Below are 18,539 nucleotides of genomic sequence, written 5' to 3'. Positions count from 1 at the left end.
TAAAAAAAAAAAAAAAAAAAGATGTTTCAATTACTAGTGGAAATGTCTAAATTATTTCATAAAAGAATTAAAATGAAGGAGATTGTCACATTCTTTTCACATACTTGCACCTTCTTACACCCCATCCTTACCCTTCCCTTATCCACACTTCCACACTAAATAATTATTTTATTGTTAATGTCATCTTGTATATTTTGTCATGTGTTATATAATATTGTATGGAAAGGGCTTGATATAAGTTGGAAAACTTGTGCCCAATCCTAATATATATATTTGATACAATAAAATATGTTTAAACTAAACAATAAAAATTGTTTCACATGCAAAATTGTTATTGATGTATTCATGTTTTGTTCACTCAAATGATATCCCATACAATATACAATACAGAAAATCAGGAAAGCAAATGTAGTAGAATGTGTAGATAGTAAAAGTTTTTAGCCGTGAAACCTAAATACTGCCGTATGTAAATGTATCAAAGGCTACAGTTATCGTATCGGGATAGGAGATGTTTGATGATGGGTTCACGTAAAAATTGTAAATTGTTTTGAAACTGTTTTCTATTGTTTTAATTGTTGTATCTTATAACAGCCGTTTAGGAACATTTTGGAAGGCTACTGCCACTTCCTTTGGAAAGTCCTGCCAATATTGCGCCTCCTCCACTAAAACAAAATCCAACCAAGAGGATGCCAATGTTCCGGGCTCCCTGCCAATACAAATAAACAACGCCAGTTCAGAAAATCAAATATATTTTCAATGTTTTACACAACCTCCATTACTAGACTTTTAATATTGCATATCCGCTAAATCAAGACAGTTCTTTTTGTTGAAGTTTTAGTATTGCTTACAAATTGAAAATGTCTAATTGATAAAGAGAAGAGTAGAACGTCAAACATAAACACTAAAAGGGTACATAACGACACGCGAGACGAAAACGGGTCCTCATCACAAAAGGCGAGGTTAACAATGAGGATGGAGACGAAAACGGGTCCTCATCACAAAAGGCGAGGTTAACAATGAGGATGGAGACGAAAACGGGTCCCTATCACAAAAGGTGAAGTTAACAATGAGGATGGAGACGAAAACGGGTCCCTATCACAAAAGGTGAAGTTAACAATGAGGATGGAGACGAAAACGGGTCCCCCTCACAAAACGTGAAGTTAACAATGAGGATGGAGACGAAAACGGGCCCCCATCACAAAAGGCGAGGTTAACAATGAGGATGGAGACGAAAACGGGTCCCCATCACAGAAGGTGAGAATAACAATGAGGATGGAGACAAAAACGGGTCCCCATCACAAAAGGTGAAGTTAACAATGAAGATGGAGACAAAAACGGGTCCCCATCACAAAAGTTGAAGTTAACAATGAAAATGGAGACGAAAACGGGTCCCCATCACAAAAGGTGAGGATAACAATGAAAATGGAGACGAAAACGGGTCCCCATCACAAAAGGTGAGGATAACAATGAGGATGGAAGTAAACAAAATACAGATAACTATTAAAATAGGCTTTGAAACGGGGATAGAGGTAAACAAAGTATAGATAACTATTAAAATAGGCTTGAAAATTCAGATGGAAAGTATATAAATGGCTTTAGGTAAATAAAGTAGGTAATTATTAAAACAGACTTGAAGATGTAGATAGAGGTATATAAAGTATATAACTATTAAAACCGACGATCGACGGGGAGATAAAAAAAAACGCTATTTGACTTTTTGTAACTATGGTACATACTCATATTAATGAATAGATATTTCAAATATCAATTCAGTAATATATAAAGTGTCAGTTTATTTATGAATGTAAAACAACCATACATCTTCTCCATCGTTCTCGGACTCGCCAAGCAAGGAGCTAGGTTTGAGATTTACAAGGGGGGGGGGGGGGGGGGGGGGGTAGTGAAACATACCAGGCCTTAACAAGCAAAAGTACCGAATGGCGATATCCTTATCTCAGTATTTGGTATGGTATTCAATAATTTTTAAAAGGGCATATTCTTAACAGGTGCCAATATTCAGAACAATTTTTATGTCGCATTCTAGGTAAACTGAGTATGTGGAAAACAGCCGTTAAATTTTCTTTCAAAGCTAAGTACAATGTTGTATATATAATTGTATTTTTACGCTGAAAGCTACTTTTTAGAAATATATATACTTGAAAAATAGGAAATAGTATATTTTCAAAGTTAAACTTTGGATAAACTTGAAGACATCGATATTATATGCTAAAGGGAGGATAGGGAATAGAAAGTGTTATATAATACCAACCTTGATCTCTTTGAAGACAAACACACCCCATACGGACGCTATAACTGCAGGAATCGTTGTCACTATCGGAAACGCCACGGCATTTGACAGAACCTTGTTAGCCAGAAACCTGATTCATACATAAAACGATAATGTCAGAAACAGTTCTGCTAATAACATCCACTATTAAAATGACCTGTGTGTTATATATATCAAAATTTAGGACAGTAATACATTTGCTTTGCACTTTCAAAGTAAATACAGCGAGAAAACAATGGAATCGCTAGTGTAATATTTGACGCACATTGCATAATGTCAAAAAGCAATCTTTTGGACGGCTTAGAGGATCTATCATTCGTTTCCCTTCATATTAGATCTATGAACTATCATCTATGATATTTTGAATTGTTCAATAGCCTCTGGCGAGCAAAATTGAAAAATTCTAAACGAGTATTATAATCTAATTTGAAGGGAAACGAATAACAGATCTGGGACATATAATCCCTTTATTGGAGCATAATGAGGGTTTAGAACATGTTGAATATGTGCGTTGTTTTTGTACACCCTGTATTATCATTTCTACACAAACATGGTTAGGTCCCAGAAAGAAAGGGAAAAAAATATGTCATCTGGCATGTGGGGAAACTACATGTAACCAAATCCTGAAAATCCTGACAATAAACCATAAATGGGCCATACATAGAAATTATTTAAGGATTGATTGTCAATTTTGTTGCTTGCATGGACTGATGAGGGGAAGTGAACCTCGTGCAAATGGTTCGCAGTTCACTTCATTTGCACGAGGTTCACTTCCCTTCATCAGTCCATGCAAGCAACAAAATTGACAATCAATCCTTATATTTACGTTAACCAAATTTAAAACTTCGCCACCAGATTGCAAAATTCGGTCGCAACAGTGTGACGTAAGTGCGTCACTTTGTAACATTGTTATACTTATCGTACATGTGTGCACAGTAGTGGAACAGCAGACAGTCAACTATTCTCGTCGCCAAGGCAACACAAAATATATAGAGGATATCTAACAGTGTCTTCAGTAATACCAAATATATTTCACGAGTGGGGCTAATATTTTGATATTTTTCACGAGTGCGCAGCACGAGTGAAAAATATCAAAATATTTGCCACACGAAAATTATTTTTTTATACAACTGATTAAAACATTATTATGAATTTTTTTTCAGTTTTTTTCTAAATATTCGAACTATTCAATATCTGTTCTTGATTATGAACTAATAATATTGTTCATTGAAACGTTAACTTTACCCACAACATTCTTTTTGTGAATTTCTGCTCTTTATTTTTCCTTTAAATTTCTATTTTACTGAAAATGTTGTCTGAGGTATGCCTTGCTGCTAAAAACAAGACATTTTCAAATCTAGTCTCCGCCCCTTTCCTTTTTTAGTCTGGGCCCCAGTTTAAATAAGAGAGATGTATACATACCACGAGGTAGTAGCGATCGCCCACATGACACCTGATATGATGCCAGGGAGGATAACTTTGGGGTATACACGAGGACGATTCTTCATAAATATCGAGTAAATACAGTAGTACACGGTACTGGACAAGTAGATTCCACAGAAACAGGCGAATACATAGTCCAAACCTACAACACACAATAGGCGTACACAAAGTCTAAACCTACAACTCACAATAGGCGTACACAAAGTTTAAACCTACAACACACAATAGACGTACACAAAGTCAAACCTACAACACACAATAGACGTACACAAAGTCAAACCTACAACACACAATAGACGTACACAAAGTCAAACCTACAACACACAATAGACGTACACAAAGTCCAGATCTACAACACACAATAGACGTACACAAAGTCCAAACCTACAACACACAATAGGCGTACACAAAGTCCAAACCTACAACACACAATAGGCGTACACAAAGTTTAAACCTACAACACACAATAGGCGTACACAAAGTTTAAACCTCCAACTCACAATAGGCGTACACAAAGTCTAAATCTACAACTCACAATAGACGTACACAAAGTCCAGATCTACAACACACAATAGGCGTACACAAAGTCCAAACCTACAACTCACAATAGATGTACACAAAGTCAAACCTACAACTCACAATAGGCGTACACAAAGTCCAAACCTACAACACACAATAGACGTACACAAAGTCAAACCTACAACACACAATAGGCGTACACAAACCTACAACACACAATAGGCGTACACAAACCTACAACACACAATAGGCGTACACAAACCTACAACACACAACAGACGTACACAAAGTCAAACCTACAACACACAATAGACGTACACAAACCTACAACACACAATAGGCGTACACAAACCTACAACACACAATAGGCGTACACAAACCTACAACACACAATAGGCGTACACAAACCTACAACACACAATAGACGTACACAAAGTCAAACCTACAGCACACAATAGACGTACACAAACCTACAACACACAATAGGCGTACACAAACCTACAACACACAATAGGCGTACACAAAGTCCAAACCTTCAACACACAATAGGCGTACACAAACCTACAACAATAGGCGTACACAAACCTACAACACACAATAAGCGTACACAAACATACAACATACAATAGGCGTACACAAACATACAACACACAATAGGCGTACACAAAGTCTAGATCTACAACTCACAATAGGCGTACACAAAGTCCAAACCTACAACACACAATAGGCGTACACAAACCTACAACACACAATAGGCGTACACAAACATACAACACATAATAGGCGTACACAAAGTCTAGATCTACAACTCACAATAGGCGTACAAAAAGTCCAAACCTACAACACACACTAGGCGTACACAAAGTCCAAACCTACAACACACAATAGGCGTACACAAAGTCCAAACCTACAACACACAATAGGCGTACACAAACCTACAACACACAATAGGCGTACACAAACATACAACACACAATAGGCATACACAAAGTCTAGATCTACAACTCACAATAGGCGTACACAAAGTCCAAACCTACAACACACAATAGGCGTACACAAAGTTCAAACCTACAACACACAATAGGCGTACACAAACCTACAACACACAATAGGCGTACACAAACATACAACACACAATAGGCGTACACAAACATACAACACACAATAGGCGTACACAAACATACAACACACAATAGGCGTACACAAAGTCTAGATCTACAACGTACAATAGGCGTACACAAAGTCCAAACCTACAATACACAATAAGTGATTACATTTACTTAGACTAAATCTATAATCATAATCCATTCCAGATAATCATTATTAATGCATCTCAATATAATGAGCATTCAGGTATTGATAACAGAATGACTTAAAATATAGAAAATATTGTTTTACCTCTGAAATAAACCAACATCAAAAATACAACCAAGTTAACAATTCAATTATTTCGAAACTACGTATTAAACGAAATCGTATCTCTGATTAACACAAATATTTATCTACAATATTCTCAACTCTTACCCAGTTACTGGTATTGTTAATATCCTTTACAGAATTACAAATAATTGTATTTATAACCAACATGTTGATTCCCTATAATAAGATAAACATACTCATTGATTGTCATACTTCACTCAAACGTGTACATTCCCTTGCTGCACTGACAAAGAAGTATACACTAGTTTCAATGTCTACAGTTTATTGTGTTATGTTCAAATACTGACCATTTTGACTTGCGTCTTTGACGTTATCTTGTACTCGTGTTGCTCCTGTAAACATTTGACCGTAAAGTACTCCCGATACCAGAGACAGCAAGATACCACTGAAATATAACGGCCAGATTGAACGACTTGTTCTGATAACACACAAGATATTACCACCGAGAAAGACACAGTAGAGCAAACGGAAAATAAGATAAACTGCATCATACAGCTGTTTCGTCCTTTTAAGGAATTGGCAATAATGCTAATGGGTCAAAGTGTAGATTCCGATGAGGCAATAAAATTATTTCATTCTTTTGATACATATAGGACACATTTGAATTCATAAAAGAATTAAAAAGAACTTAAAAACAACTAAAAATGGAATAAATTATAGTTAAAATTACAAGACCCTTAAAGTTCATCTCTGATATGAGAGAAGTCGATAAAAAGTCTTACAAGATTCTTTTTTGTGTATATGACATCCTGTCGAAGAAAGAATCCTGTTCCTCGCCTCCCGAAATGTCCGTTCTATTTACTGAACTACCCTGTAATTTACATTCATACAAAATGTATATATTAAAGACAAAGCCTTTTTAGAATTGCCTAACAAAACACTGTAATGCGATTGAAGCGAATGTTTTAGTAAATAAACAAATAACATTGTTGATAATTATAACATCATTACATTGTAGTTGCGAATTTCAGCAGCACGGCCAAAGTGTTGAGCGTTACATTTATACGGTATGTTTGACCGCTCACACTGAACACTGATTAATGAAGCTGATTCATTGTTGAAATAATTTCTGTCACCATTTACACCAGAATTAGAAGTTTGATCCCGTGTTGTATTGGATTCTCACCCTTCTCCTGTTGAAGACGAGTATATCCTGGGTATTTGTTGTGGTGTAGAGAGTTTCAGTCGAGGAACTGCCGTAATTTGGCATCTGAAACAGATATAATTGTCACGTATAACGAAATTGTATTTCTTTAATTAGACAAATTTCCTAGATGTAGTTATATCTAACTTTCCTCTAACGTCGATACACAAGGTCCCAATCAACCGTATCTGTAAAATACAGCATTATATCAATATTAAGTTCACATACTGGAGACATAATTAAATCAAAGTACTGAAACTACTTATAGCTGGGCATCCACACAAAGCATTGTCCCAATTATTTCCGAAATAGGAATTGTCTTTTGTTTAGTTGGGTATTCCAGAGATCGTCTCCCTTTAGAAATATCTTCCTGTATGTTTGTATGTTTAATATTATGACATATATGCTTTTCCGTACTTATTTTAGTGGTAATATTATTTTAGCGTTTTACGCACTGAAAGAATGACGAAAAATCATTAATGTGCTAATTACACTATCAATGTAATATGAGTGTGCCAATTAATTATTTGGCTAAATCTGTTAAAATGTGGAAATGCGCAATTCGAGCGCGCAAAAGTTAGCTTATTTACAGTGATATAATTGAATACAGCTGTAGCGTCATTCCATCAGATCTAGAGCTACTATTCAGACTAAGTTCTGGTATGTAAAGTTTTACTGATGGGATGAATGACAGACGACCATGAGTTTGGTCCTCAAGGACTCCGGGATTGTAGAGCATCAATAATTTCCAACTTTTACAGCATGTTATTACTTGATCCTGATATGAGTTATATTTTACAGCAAGCCATTAAAATTATGTGTTTGGTAATTCCAAAAGAATTCCTCTGTTCTTGCACTGGCTGTACACGATCTACGAATAGTCCCCAGATAACATGTTTCAAATACCAGCCATTATCAATTAATATTGTTCCCTATTATAGTTACTTGTTATGACAACTAATGTAATGGTCTTAGCGCATTGGTTTTCTGAAAAGTAATGAATATGAGAACTGTATGTACAAGCGTAATGATATCTAAAGGTAATGAACGACACTGATATGTAAAGAATTTCAGCGGTACTGTAGCTAAAGCTGGAGCATCCTTTGCAAGGATGCCCGGCTAAAAACACTCTGGAAGATAGTTACTGTAACCCATTTAGATTTCGCGAATACTTTCTTTCGCGAACATCCATCTTCAGACATATACGCGAATACATTATTTCGCGAGCGATGATCTAGAAATGTCTTTAAAATTCGCGAACGATGAGCTATAGAGTCATTGACACCGCAAGACTCAGTAACTGAAAGCTTGCTTGTCATCCAAACACGAATTATTTGAATTCGCTATTGACACTCTATGTGTATTAACGCGAAAAATATCTTACGTAAAATATAAGTGACTTTCAGTAATAATAAACATGTAGTACATGTGTATTGGTACCACATGGTCCTTTCACTTTCTGTTGAATAAGAACCTCTATGTTAAATTAATGAGAACGCCGTGTGCAGGGTATTCTATCTACCTATACAGATGTACATGCACTAACATGATTTATACATAGTTACTTCAGCAGAATATTTTAACACTGCCATTGGCGTAGGTCACAATGATACATTTTCAAATGTCAATGTGATTTCTAGTCTCTACTTTCAATGCCATAGGTTTTCCTAACTTACTAATTATATATAAATATATAACTAACTAGGAACAATTCAGATTGATGGTGATAGACCCGACCTATTACTTCAAAATAGATACAAAAACACTGTCGTCATTCTGTACAACAAAAATAAAACATACACACAACCAAGCACACACGTAGAACTGTCGTACAGGTAGGGCGTGACAATTGTACCTGTCGTTTCCATTATAGGAGACGACTATATTTTAGATCTCCTACTTTGTTGCTCTTACTTAGAGCGGAGTAATTTTTGTGTGTGACAACTGGTTTGGAACTATGCTTCAGTGAGGTAGCACTATAAAGTCAGCATCAGTTCTGCGCTATCACAAGGTGATAAACATGAATATACCACAGCCCCTAGAAAACACACACTCACCACACGAATTAATCTTGCCCACTTGACCAAAACTGGGAAATAAATCACCATAGCTGTTGATAAAACTTTATATAATACTAAAACAAACTAAAACAAAACACCCATAGGACTTTATATAATATAAAGCAAACTAAAACAAAACACCCATAGGACTTTATATAATATAAAGCAAACTAAAACAAAACACCCATAGAACTTTATTTCTCTCATATCTCGCCATGTTGGATAGAGTTTGCCCATGTAAGATAGCTATGTAAGATAAATCTTTCTCTCATCCCTACAGGTATCATACTGGTCTGTCCAGGTAAATACACCCATGCTTGCTGTGTGTGTATTACCTCGCTTCCGGTGTAGGATAGCCACGCGCGCGCAATGATACAAAAGTAGTTCGCCGAACCGAAAGTAGATCTATCTATAGATTTGTAAACACATCGTCTGCTCCATGTGCTAAACCAGATCTAATGCGAAATTTGTTTATGATATAAGTTATGTAAAAAAAACACGTTCTTTTATTGTTTTTTATTAATAAAACATGGAACTATATTTTCACGCGAAAGGACACACTAGCTTGGCCGACATCAAGTGATTTGGCTTCGCTTGCAATGACAGGGCTGCTGAAACAACGTTAGACTGTGGAAATGAATGGTTTCCTTCGTTTTTAGAACAGCAAACGCCGTTTGCATATATGGTGTATGGTAAATCGATTGGCGCTGTTCTTTTTTTATTATATGCAGTAGAAAAAAGTTTGGATTGAAAAAAAATGGCGTCTATCTGAGAAAGCTATCGACAGATAGTGCCTATTTTTGCATATTTTAGGTTGGGGAATGAGAGAAAAATACTCAATCATATGTGGTTCATGTAGGATAGGGATATTTCACCCTCTGGGTTACAAAATGTGGTAAAACCCTCGGCGGAGCCTCGGGTTTTACCACATTTTGTGACCACTCGGGTGGAATATAAGACTCTTTCATATGTGTGTATGTAGGATAGGGATATTCCACCCGAGGGGTCACAAAATGTGGTGAAACCCGAGGCTTGCCGAGGGTTTTACCACATTTTGTGATCCCGAGGGTGGAATATCCCTTTCCTACATACACACATAATGAAAGAGTCTTTTTCTCTCATATCATTACCGAATTTCTGGCGAAAGTGTCCCTCAGCCATCCATTTTTTTTCAATTTTTTAATTTCTTTATTTGACGTTTTTACTAAATATACTTGTGATATTCTGAAAGATCATACCCTATTTTGACAAACTATGTTTGAACACAAATTCATGTTACATAGCTATCTTACATGGGCAAACTCTATCCAACATGGCGAGATATGAGAGAATATCCCTATCCTACATGACCACATATGATAGAGTCTTATAATCTTACATAGCATTTCACGCGCGCGGAGTAATCTGCGTTCAAGGGGGACAACTCTCACAACGTCGTCTGCTTGTGTTTACATCCGACAGTCCTTATCGTCGGTGTCGGTTTTTAAACGTTGGACTTAACTACAAAAATACATACATTCTTAGATAAATATATATATATCATATCAGCAGTAAAGCAATAGGGCTACACGGTTTAACGATTAGACATTTCATCTGAGCGAACATATAACTCCGTTACTGTAGACTAGGCCTACAGGCCTGTTGTAACAGTTACAGTACAGTACAGTACAGACTTGCCTACCTGACAGATTTGTCATTTGTCATTAAAAACATGTAAACACACCTGGCAATGACAGGAAGTAAAATAAAAGCCATACATAAAAAAAAATATAAAAAAGAAAATGTCAAACATCAGAACCTATGAAATGGTTCCGTTTGCGTCAGCAGGGGGGATATTGTTTACTCTACTGTAGTCTGTAGGCCTATTGCTAACTGTCATCCTAGCATTTCAATATGATCATCGTTATCGACTGACCTACCTTCGTCATTCCATCAAGACAACCGATTAAACACATATAATCCTATGTCACAGAAAAGATCGAATACTCGTATAGAGTCACTGTTCGCTGGTTCACACACGAAGTTGCCAAAATCACAGTGAATTTAAAATTACCAGCCACGAAACATCGCCGCGTCATGGCGATCGAGATCGACATCATTCTCAATATCCTTGAACTATGAATGGAATTCCAATGACAGTCGTGACGTCATGCAGTGACGTAGTATTTTATAAAAAAAAAAATGACTTGACAATTAAAAGTACAGTGTGTTCTGTGAAATGAATAAATATGTCGAGGTGCAAACCAAATTATATGTAAAGTTGGAAAACTCATTTTAGCGTTGGCTTTCAGTATTGTTGATAGAACTTCTTTTTCTCGGATGTTTACAATTTGATCACGGCCACGTAAAAAGTCGGTCAAGTTATGGTAATTTTTATCGGCGAACTGTTCATTCGTTCATCACTTAACCACAAAATGAATGAAATTTGTGTGCAAACTTAGTTTGCCAAAAGAGGGTATGATCTTTCAGAATATCACAAGTATTTTTAGTAAAAAATTCGGTAATGATATGAGAGAAAAAGACTCTTTCATTATGTGTGTATGTAGGATAGGGATATTCCACCCTCGGGATCACAAAATGTGGTAAAACCCTCGGCAAGCCTCGGGTTTCACCACATTTTGTGACCCCTCGGGTGGAATATCCCTATCCTACATATACACATATGAAAGAGTCTTATAATAATACTAAAGCAAAGTAAAACAAAACACCCATAGAACTTTATATAATACTAAAACAAACTAAAACAAAACACCCATAGAACTTTATATAATACTAAAACAAACTTAAACTAAACACCCATAGAACACGCTATACTCACGTGATCCTGAAGCAGTTTGTGCTCGTCCTCCAGTGAATCATTCTCCTCGCCCACAGGCTGAAGTTCATTTTTTATCAGAGAGAATATGAAAGCACTGAAATATGCATCAACGTCAATCTAAGGTACTTCTTAAATAACATAAACGTTTATTTATTTTATGGAACTTTATGTGGTATAGGTTAGTTTCTCGGGTTGATTATCTTTATTTCAAAAAAACGAAAAAAACGGAGAAGAAATTGATTAGTTTTAAAATAGCAGACATAATAACATGCTAGAATATTGGCTCTTCACATATTAAATTCTGAGTTGTCATTACATTCTGAGATGTCATTACATTCTGAGTTGTCATATTACATTCTGAGTTGTCATCACATTCTGAGTTGTCATTACATTCGGAGTTGTCATTACATTCCGATTTGTCATTACATTTTGAGATGTCATTACATTCTGATTTGTCATATTACATTCTGAGTTGTCATTACATTCTGAGTTGTCATTACATTCTGAGTTGTCATTACATTCTGAGTTGTCATATTACATTCTGAGTTGTCATCACATTCTGAGTTGTCATATTATATTCTGAGTTGTCATTATATTCTGAGTTGTCATCACATTCTGAGTTGTCATTACATTCTGATTTGTCATATTACATTCTGAGTTGTCATTACATTCAGAGTTGTCATTACATTCTGAGTTGTCATTACATTCTGAGTTGTCATATTATATTCTGAGTTACGTTCTGAGTTGTCATCACATTCTGATTTGTCATATTGCATTCTGAGTTGTCATCACATTACCAGTTGTCATCACATTCTGAGTTGTCATATTACATTCTGAGTTGTCATTACATTATGATTTGTCATATTACATTCTGAGTTGTCATTACATTCTGAGTTGTCATTACATTCTGAGTAGTCATCAAATTCTGAGTTGTCATTGCATTCTGAGTTGTCATATTACATTCTGAGTTGTCATCACATTACCAGTTGTCATTACATTCTGAGTTGTCATTACATTCTGAGTTGTCATTACATTATGAGTTGTCATTACATTCTGAGTTGTCATCACATCTGAGTTGTCATTACATTCTGAGTTGTCATTACATTCCGAGTCGTCATCACATTACCAGTTGTCATTACATTCTGAGCTGTCATTACATTCTGAGTTGTCATTACATTCTGAGTTGTCATATTATATTCTGAGTTGTCAATACATTCTGAGTTGTCATTACATTCTGAGTTGTCAATACATTTTGTAATTTGACCTTAATACATTAAAATAAAGATGAATGATTATCGACTTAAACTCAGTAGTGAATCAAATTAACTGTTTACCTGAATACAGCCAGAGACACTCCTATGTAATTTAGTGTAACTTTTTCAGGAACCTCTGGAGTGATGCCAAAAAATCCAAACCTACAATTAATTATATCAGACACCGATATCATGCGTTGTCTTAGATGAATAAACTACTTCTAATATGGTCAGGTGTGACTTAGTCGTAATTTTGATGACGTGAAAAAATATGAAAATACGTTTCATCAATAGGATCCCTTAACGGGAAGATTACAAAACAACTATAGGCCAGCAATATACGTTACCGACACTACTTTTGATAAAATGGCTGCACTAGTTTTAATCCAACAATTTTACCATAGGCAAATAGTTTGTTTCTAGTAAAATACATGTGTCTTTACTCTACCCTATAGTGTGTATTAACAGTTTTTAATCGTTCAACGCAACAGAAATGCTATATAATATTGTCTCCATCACTCGTTTTCGTCATTGCTATTTTATTGTCACCATTGGCATATATAGAGAATACATGGATAGTGTCTGAAAATACAAGTTGTATTATTGAGAGAGTGAAGAAAGCCAAAGGGGCGAACCTTGGCTGTTTAAGACACTGACCATGTACCATGCAACAGTCATAAAAAATAAGCATTTTGAAGTGAAACGGTATCAATTATGTTCCAAATATGTTCGCCTTTTAAACGTAATTTCACTTAGAAATAGGTCAGTTGAATTGACGCAAGTTCTAAGATTATATAGTACAACTGTTTTGCGTCACTGCCGAATACATCACACATATGTATGGTGGATGTATTCTGACAATACGGACGCCAGTATGCCAGTGCATCCGCATTGCCGGAATGCACCCAGCACATATGTTTTTGAATCCGCATTCTTTTCAATTTTCACTGATAGTGTTCAGTGGATTTAAGTATGAAAACATATCTAAATAGTGAATCTTTCAATAAAATTGAAGATATCATCCCTCAATGAGAGAAACGCACCTTCCCGTAGCCCAGCCGCTCAGCAGGTTAGACATTCCCCAGATACACAGGCCTAGTCCCATACCGATAGTCTTAATGATGGGCACGACAGTAATATTTCCTTAAAGTAAAACAGAAAAACTTGTATCGATATGACATCACTAAAAATGACCATTACGTCATACAAAATGATCGATTCCTTTGAATTGGAAGTTCATGATTAACATGTCTGCTTGGTTTTTTTCTTCGTATAATGAAATCTACATATCATTGGTTCTATGCTTTCAATGTTTAATCAACGAAAACGTGACTTTTTATTCAACTTCAAAGTTCAAAAACAATATTTGTATCATAACAAAGGTGAGCCAGTTTTAAACGAGAACATTATAAACATCCATTGAAACGTTTAACAGCATGCACTATTGTAATGGGTTACATCCTGTTATATCTAAATATAGATTCATATTTATGGGTTTAATTTAAGTAGTTCTATGTTCTACTGTAACCGTACTTATTCTGACGTATCCGAATTTTAGCGCATAACTGAATTTTAAAAGATTAGAGCAACGAAAAATACTGGTCCATTGATTATATCTGCAACTGAAAACATTTCGAAAATTAGCCGAATCATAATTTTGCGGAAGGCTTTCAACACGAAATTCGCTACAATAAGATAACCACTAAAATATGCACTTTTACAGAATCCTCCTACCTGTCGCCCACGCCACGCCCCCTACCATCGCGAGAGGGTAGAATGTACTCTGGCGTATGAGCTGGATCACGATCCCGGTAGAGATGATGGCACTAGACATCACCCACTGGAAAAACATCCCTAAACAAAAACCAAAGTAGACACATCAACTGTTAAACTATATTTTTATGATTGACAGACAATAGCGCCAGCCAGTACTAGAATGGAACATAATTCATGATGTCAAAGAAATTAGAAACTGGTTTAAGTAAACTAGATGTGCTGGTAGATGTTTCATGTTAAATATCTTTTTACATATCGAAGAAACTCCTACGATATTTATCATGACGATTACAGTACTGTAGGCGATTGATAATATACTAAATACTTACATAGCACCTGTATTCAAATAACAATATCAATCGTTAAGTAATAATTGGTTTAGTTTGTTTAACGGCCCATTAACAGCCAGGGTTATTAAATAACAAATATATAAGACTTTGCATTGGAATGAATTTATATCACAACTCAGGTTTGACGTGGGTATGACAAAATGGTGTTATTCTAGTGACACCAGAAGTAGTATGCATGCAGGTCCTTAAGTTATTCCTAAAATCTAAACCAAAACCATGTCCGGCTTGCACCATCGTCATGATAACAGTTTCTATCAACGGATTGGCAGTTTATACAAAGGGTATAACACGGCTACAGTGTATGATGGTGTATGAGTGTTGTAACATAATTATAAATCATTGTTGAGTTGCTTATAGCGATAGAGCTAGTCACGTCTTACCATCTCCGGTCTCGAATTTCTTGACGGGGACAAAATTGCTTCCGTAGAAAACGACAGCTACGAGAGCCGCTATATAGCCCCATTCTGGAGCGAGAGTGTCAGCATTGGTGCACGCTGTTACGTTACCAATCGGGATGAGTGGCGTATTCGACATGACGAATGTCAACCACTACAAGGTAAGAAAACAAATTCAATAAGAGTAACCATTGACATAAAAAAAATGAAGATTATATTCACGATATTACAATGGCACCGCCTAGTTATTTAATTATTTAGAATCAAGAATTATGGTAGATTATCACTGCTTGTGGTTTTTTCTAGGTATTTTCTCACGAAACTTTAGACAGATGATATGCCTCACAAAGGTCAAGTATATCATTCTGTCAAATGTCACGAAGTACTAAGGTCTAATTCGCGGAAGTTTTAGTCAAAACGAGTTCTTGATGGCGATGAAGCATAAAACTCAGATTTAGATAAAGAACCCCTTAATTTATATAACGAAATTCTAAATTTGGACAACTAAGTTCTTAATTGGGATAACGAATTCTAAATTTTAATGATATAACGAGATGCCGATATGATAACGAATTCTGGATTAGGATGACAAAGTCTAGATTTGCGCGACAAATTCTAGATTTGGATGACGTAGTCTACATTTGGATAATGATTTCCTGATAAAATAGCGAATTCTAGATTTGTGTAATAAAATCAACAGAAATTACAAACCATTGGTGCATCAAAAAGGATAAATGAACAGAAACGACACCACGATATAGCCTTGAGAGCATGCTGTAATTATTCTATATTTAGTGACAGTAATATTGATCTGGACAAGTAACAAGATGTAGGTTTGTCAATAGGAGTAATATCAATTTATCTTGTAATAGACACGAAACACTTTTGCACGCCAAACTGTAGGCGAAAATGTACGACCCATGAGTTAATAAATAACTTGGGTACATTGTAATACTAATGGCCGTCTATATAAAAGTGTAACCCGCCGTGATCTATAATATTCCTGGGTAGGAGGATAATATTAAACGCCTTGTGGCTAGATAGACATGCATTTTTTCAATACAACATGTACATGTATTTAATGTACGTTTTTAGCATGTTAAGTATAAATACTTATTCACTAATAACACATAAACATACGCTTCTAAAAATTACATTAATTGTTGTCTCCCCGTCAAGACATCTACAGATCTATAGGGCAGTGACTATTCTGTTTACCCACTGTTATCGTCTAGTCCCAAACTACTGCTATCGCCACTTACTGTTCTATAGCTCTTAAGACTATTCGCAGTGATATAAAACTCGACAATATTCTGGTATAAAATAGGATATGCAAGTATTTCATATATTCTAGTAAATATCAATATTAATTCAATATTAAAGTATTTCAGAACAAAAACCACCGACATATATATATACTGTACTTACCCCCTTCGGTTATCTTGTGTTTACACATCTATGATTAGGAAGTATATCGGTAGTACATCTGATTATATCCCTTCACATTATCAGTATTACTGTACCTGAGTGTAAGGGTTATTGTATATATAACTGCAAACCTTTCCACCAGTGATACACAAGTCATAACCTGGTAGACATTTGTCCGGATAACCACTGAATCATAGGAGTAAGATTTTATTTTACCGAATAATTTATCTGTTAAAAGAAATAATTTAATGTTGCATGTTTTTAATCACTACAGTTACCTGGTTGTGTACCATAAATGTAGATAATAAACGAAAACCTTAGTATGTTTACCCCTAATGCATGTCTCGACACTCTCAAACAGCTGACTAAAGAGTAAATTATATTAGCCACCTATTAGCCACCCATTCTCGACATTTATTTAATGTAATTTCAATCATACAAATAAAAGCAACTACATATCATTTGGTAGTTTAATTTATTGTTCATTTCTTTATTTGTTGGTTTGCTGGGTGTATCATTCCGTGAACATCCAGGGTCATTTTGAGGCGGGGGTCTCCTTGTTGTAGTTGGTGACTAACTCACCGAACAATATACGGGTGGCCCGTCGAATGCCATGCAGAGCAATAAGGGTGTTGCCCAAGGACAAAACCACGACAGCACAGACTGGTCTGTTTCTCAGCTTCCCGAGAAACACAAAACGACACGTGTAAGGAGCGTCGAACCACGCACCTCAGATCTTCATCTGAAGTTACGTGGCCGGTGTAACGTTGAAAATGGACCTCCGATGAAAATGGAACACGTTAAAAATGGAACCGGGACGCCGTGGAAAACCGACTCTCCTGTTGAAAATGGATTCCATCAGGTCTCTCTTTTCCACATGTAGCCTGTTGAAAACGTTCCGGAACCCGTTGAAAAGTGAGACACATGTACATGTTGCTCTGAATAACAGCACTGTTATAAAATATAAGTCTGTATACAATTTAAAGCCACATACTCCCGAAGAAACATATATCAATATTTACATTTTGAGCTTTTTACAGTTTTCTGACTTGATACATACCTAACAGACACTGAAAGAAAATGTGTATTCATGAAAGTAAACGGGGAATTCCCATAAATAATAACTGTGGCTGCCGGACCAAGTTTCTCTGAAAACTAGTCCCACAATTAATGCAACGGCGGGTTTTACAGGCGATACAAAATGGCGGAACGCCGAAAGCGTGGACCTGAGAAAATGCAGACAAATTCTGCCAAACATTGATTGACGATGTGACCTTCGGTAACCCATATAATAACATTTGGTTTATATAAAGTGTATACGATATTGATCGATATTGACCTTTGACCTTGGTTCACCCATATAATAACCTTTGGTTTATCTTCAAACTGTAATATGATACGCATATAAAGTGTATACGATATTGGTCGATATCGACCTTTGACCTTGGTTGACCCATATAATAACCTTTCGCATAAATTTCAACAATAATAAGATATTCATGTATATGATATTGATCGACATGGATAAACAATTTGTCCTATTAAGCGTTCAGTAAGTGATTTTTTCATAAACCGAGATCCACTGTAACATTTGAATATGGAACCGGTGCCATTTTTAACACATAC

General features: G+C 35.8%; 1 protein-coding gene across 1 annotated transcript; it reads right to left on the bottom strand.

Annotated features, from left to right (window-relative positions):
* Positions 1-310: 310 nt before the first annotated feature.
* On the bottom strand, positions 311-16,984 carry LOC117329435 (transmembrane protein 144-like). The gene is made up of 12 exons (XM_033887374.1): positions 16,914-16,984; positions 15,471-15,639; positions 14,699-14,818; positions 14,008-14,107; positions 13,046-13,126; positions 11,712-11,805; positions 6,816-6,899; positions 6,412-6,500; positions 5,977-6,074; positions 3,710-3,872; positions 2,270-2,378; positions 311-706 (listed from the first exon to the last, which is right to left on the bottom strand). Exons 2-12 carry the CDS (start codon positions 15,622-15,624, stop codon positions 596-598), a joined length of 1,203 nt encoding a protein of 400 aa, XP_033743265.1. The 5' UTR covers positions 15,625-15,639; positions 16,914-16,984; the 3' UTR covers positions 311-595.
* Between the last annotated feature and the right edge of the window lie 1,555 nt (positions 16,985-18,539).

The sequence above is a fragment of the Pecten maximus genome, chromosome 6, assembly GCF_902652985.1.
Source record: "Pecten maximus chromosome 6, xPecMax1.1, whole genome shotgun sequence".
In the NCBI taxonomy this organism is placed as follows: Eukaryota; Metazoa; Mollusca; class Bivalvia; order Pectinida; family Pectinidae; genus Pecten; species Pecten maximus.
This window is presented reverse-complemented; position numbering and strand designations above follow the sequence as displayed.

Bases quoted from the DNA above. Each gene is read 5' to 3' on its own strand.
- LOC117329435 (XM_033887374.1), bottom strand. From the start codon at position 15,624: ATGTCGAATACGCCACTCATCCCGATTGGTAACGTAACAGCGTGCACC. The intron at 14,108-14,698 runs GTAGGAGGATTC...TTTTACTTTAAG, and splicing joins GGGCGTGGCGTGGGCGACAG to GAAATATTACTGTCGTGCCC. The intron at 6,900-11,711 runs GTGAGTATAGCG...TATCTGTTTCAG, and splicing joins ACAAACTGCTTCAGGATCAC to ATGCCAAATTACGGCAGTTC.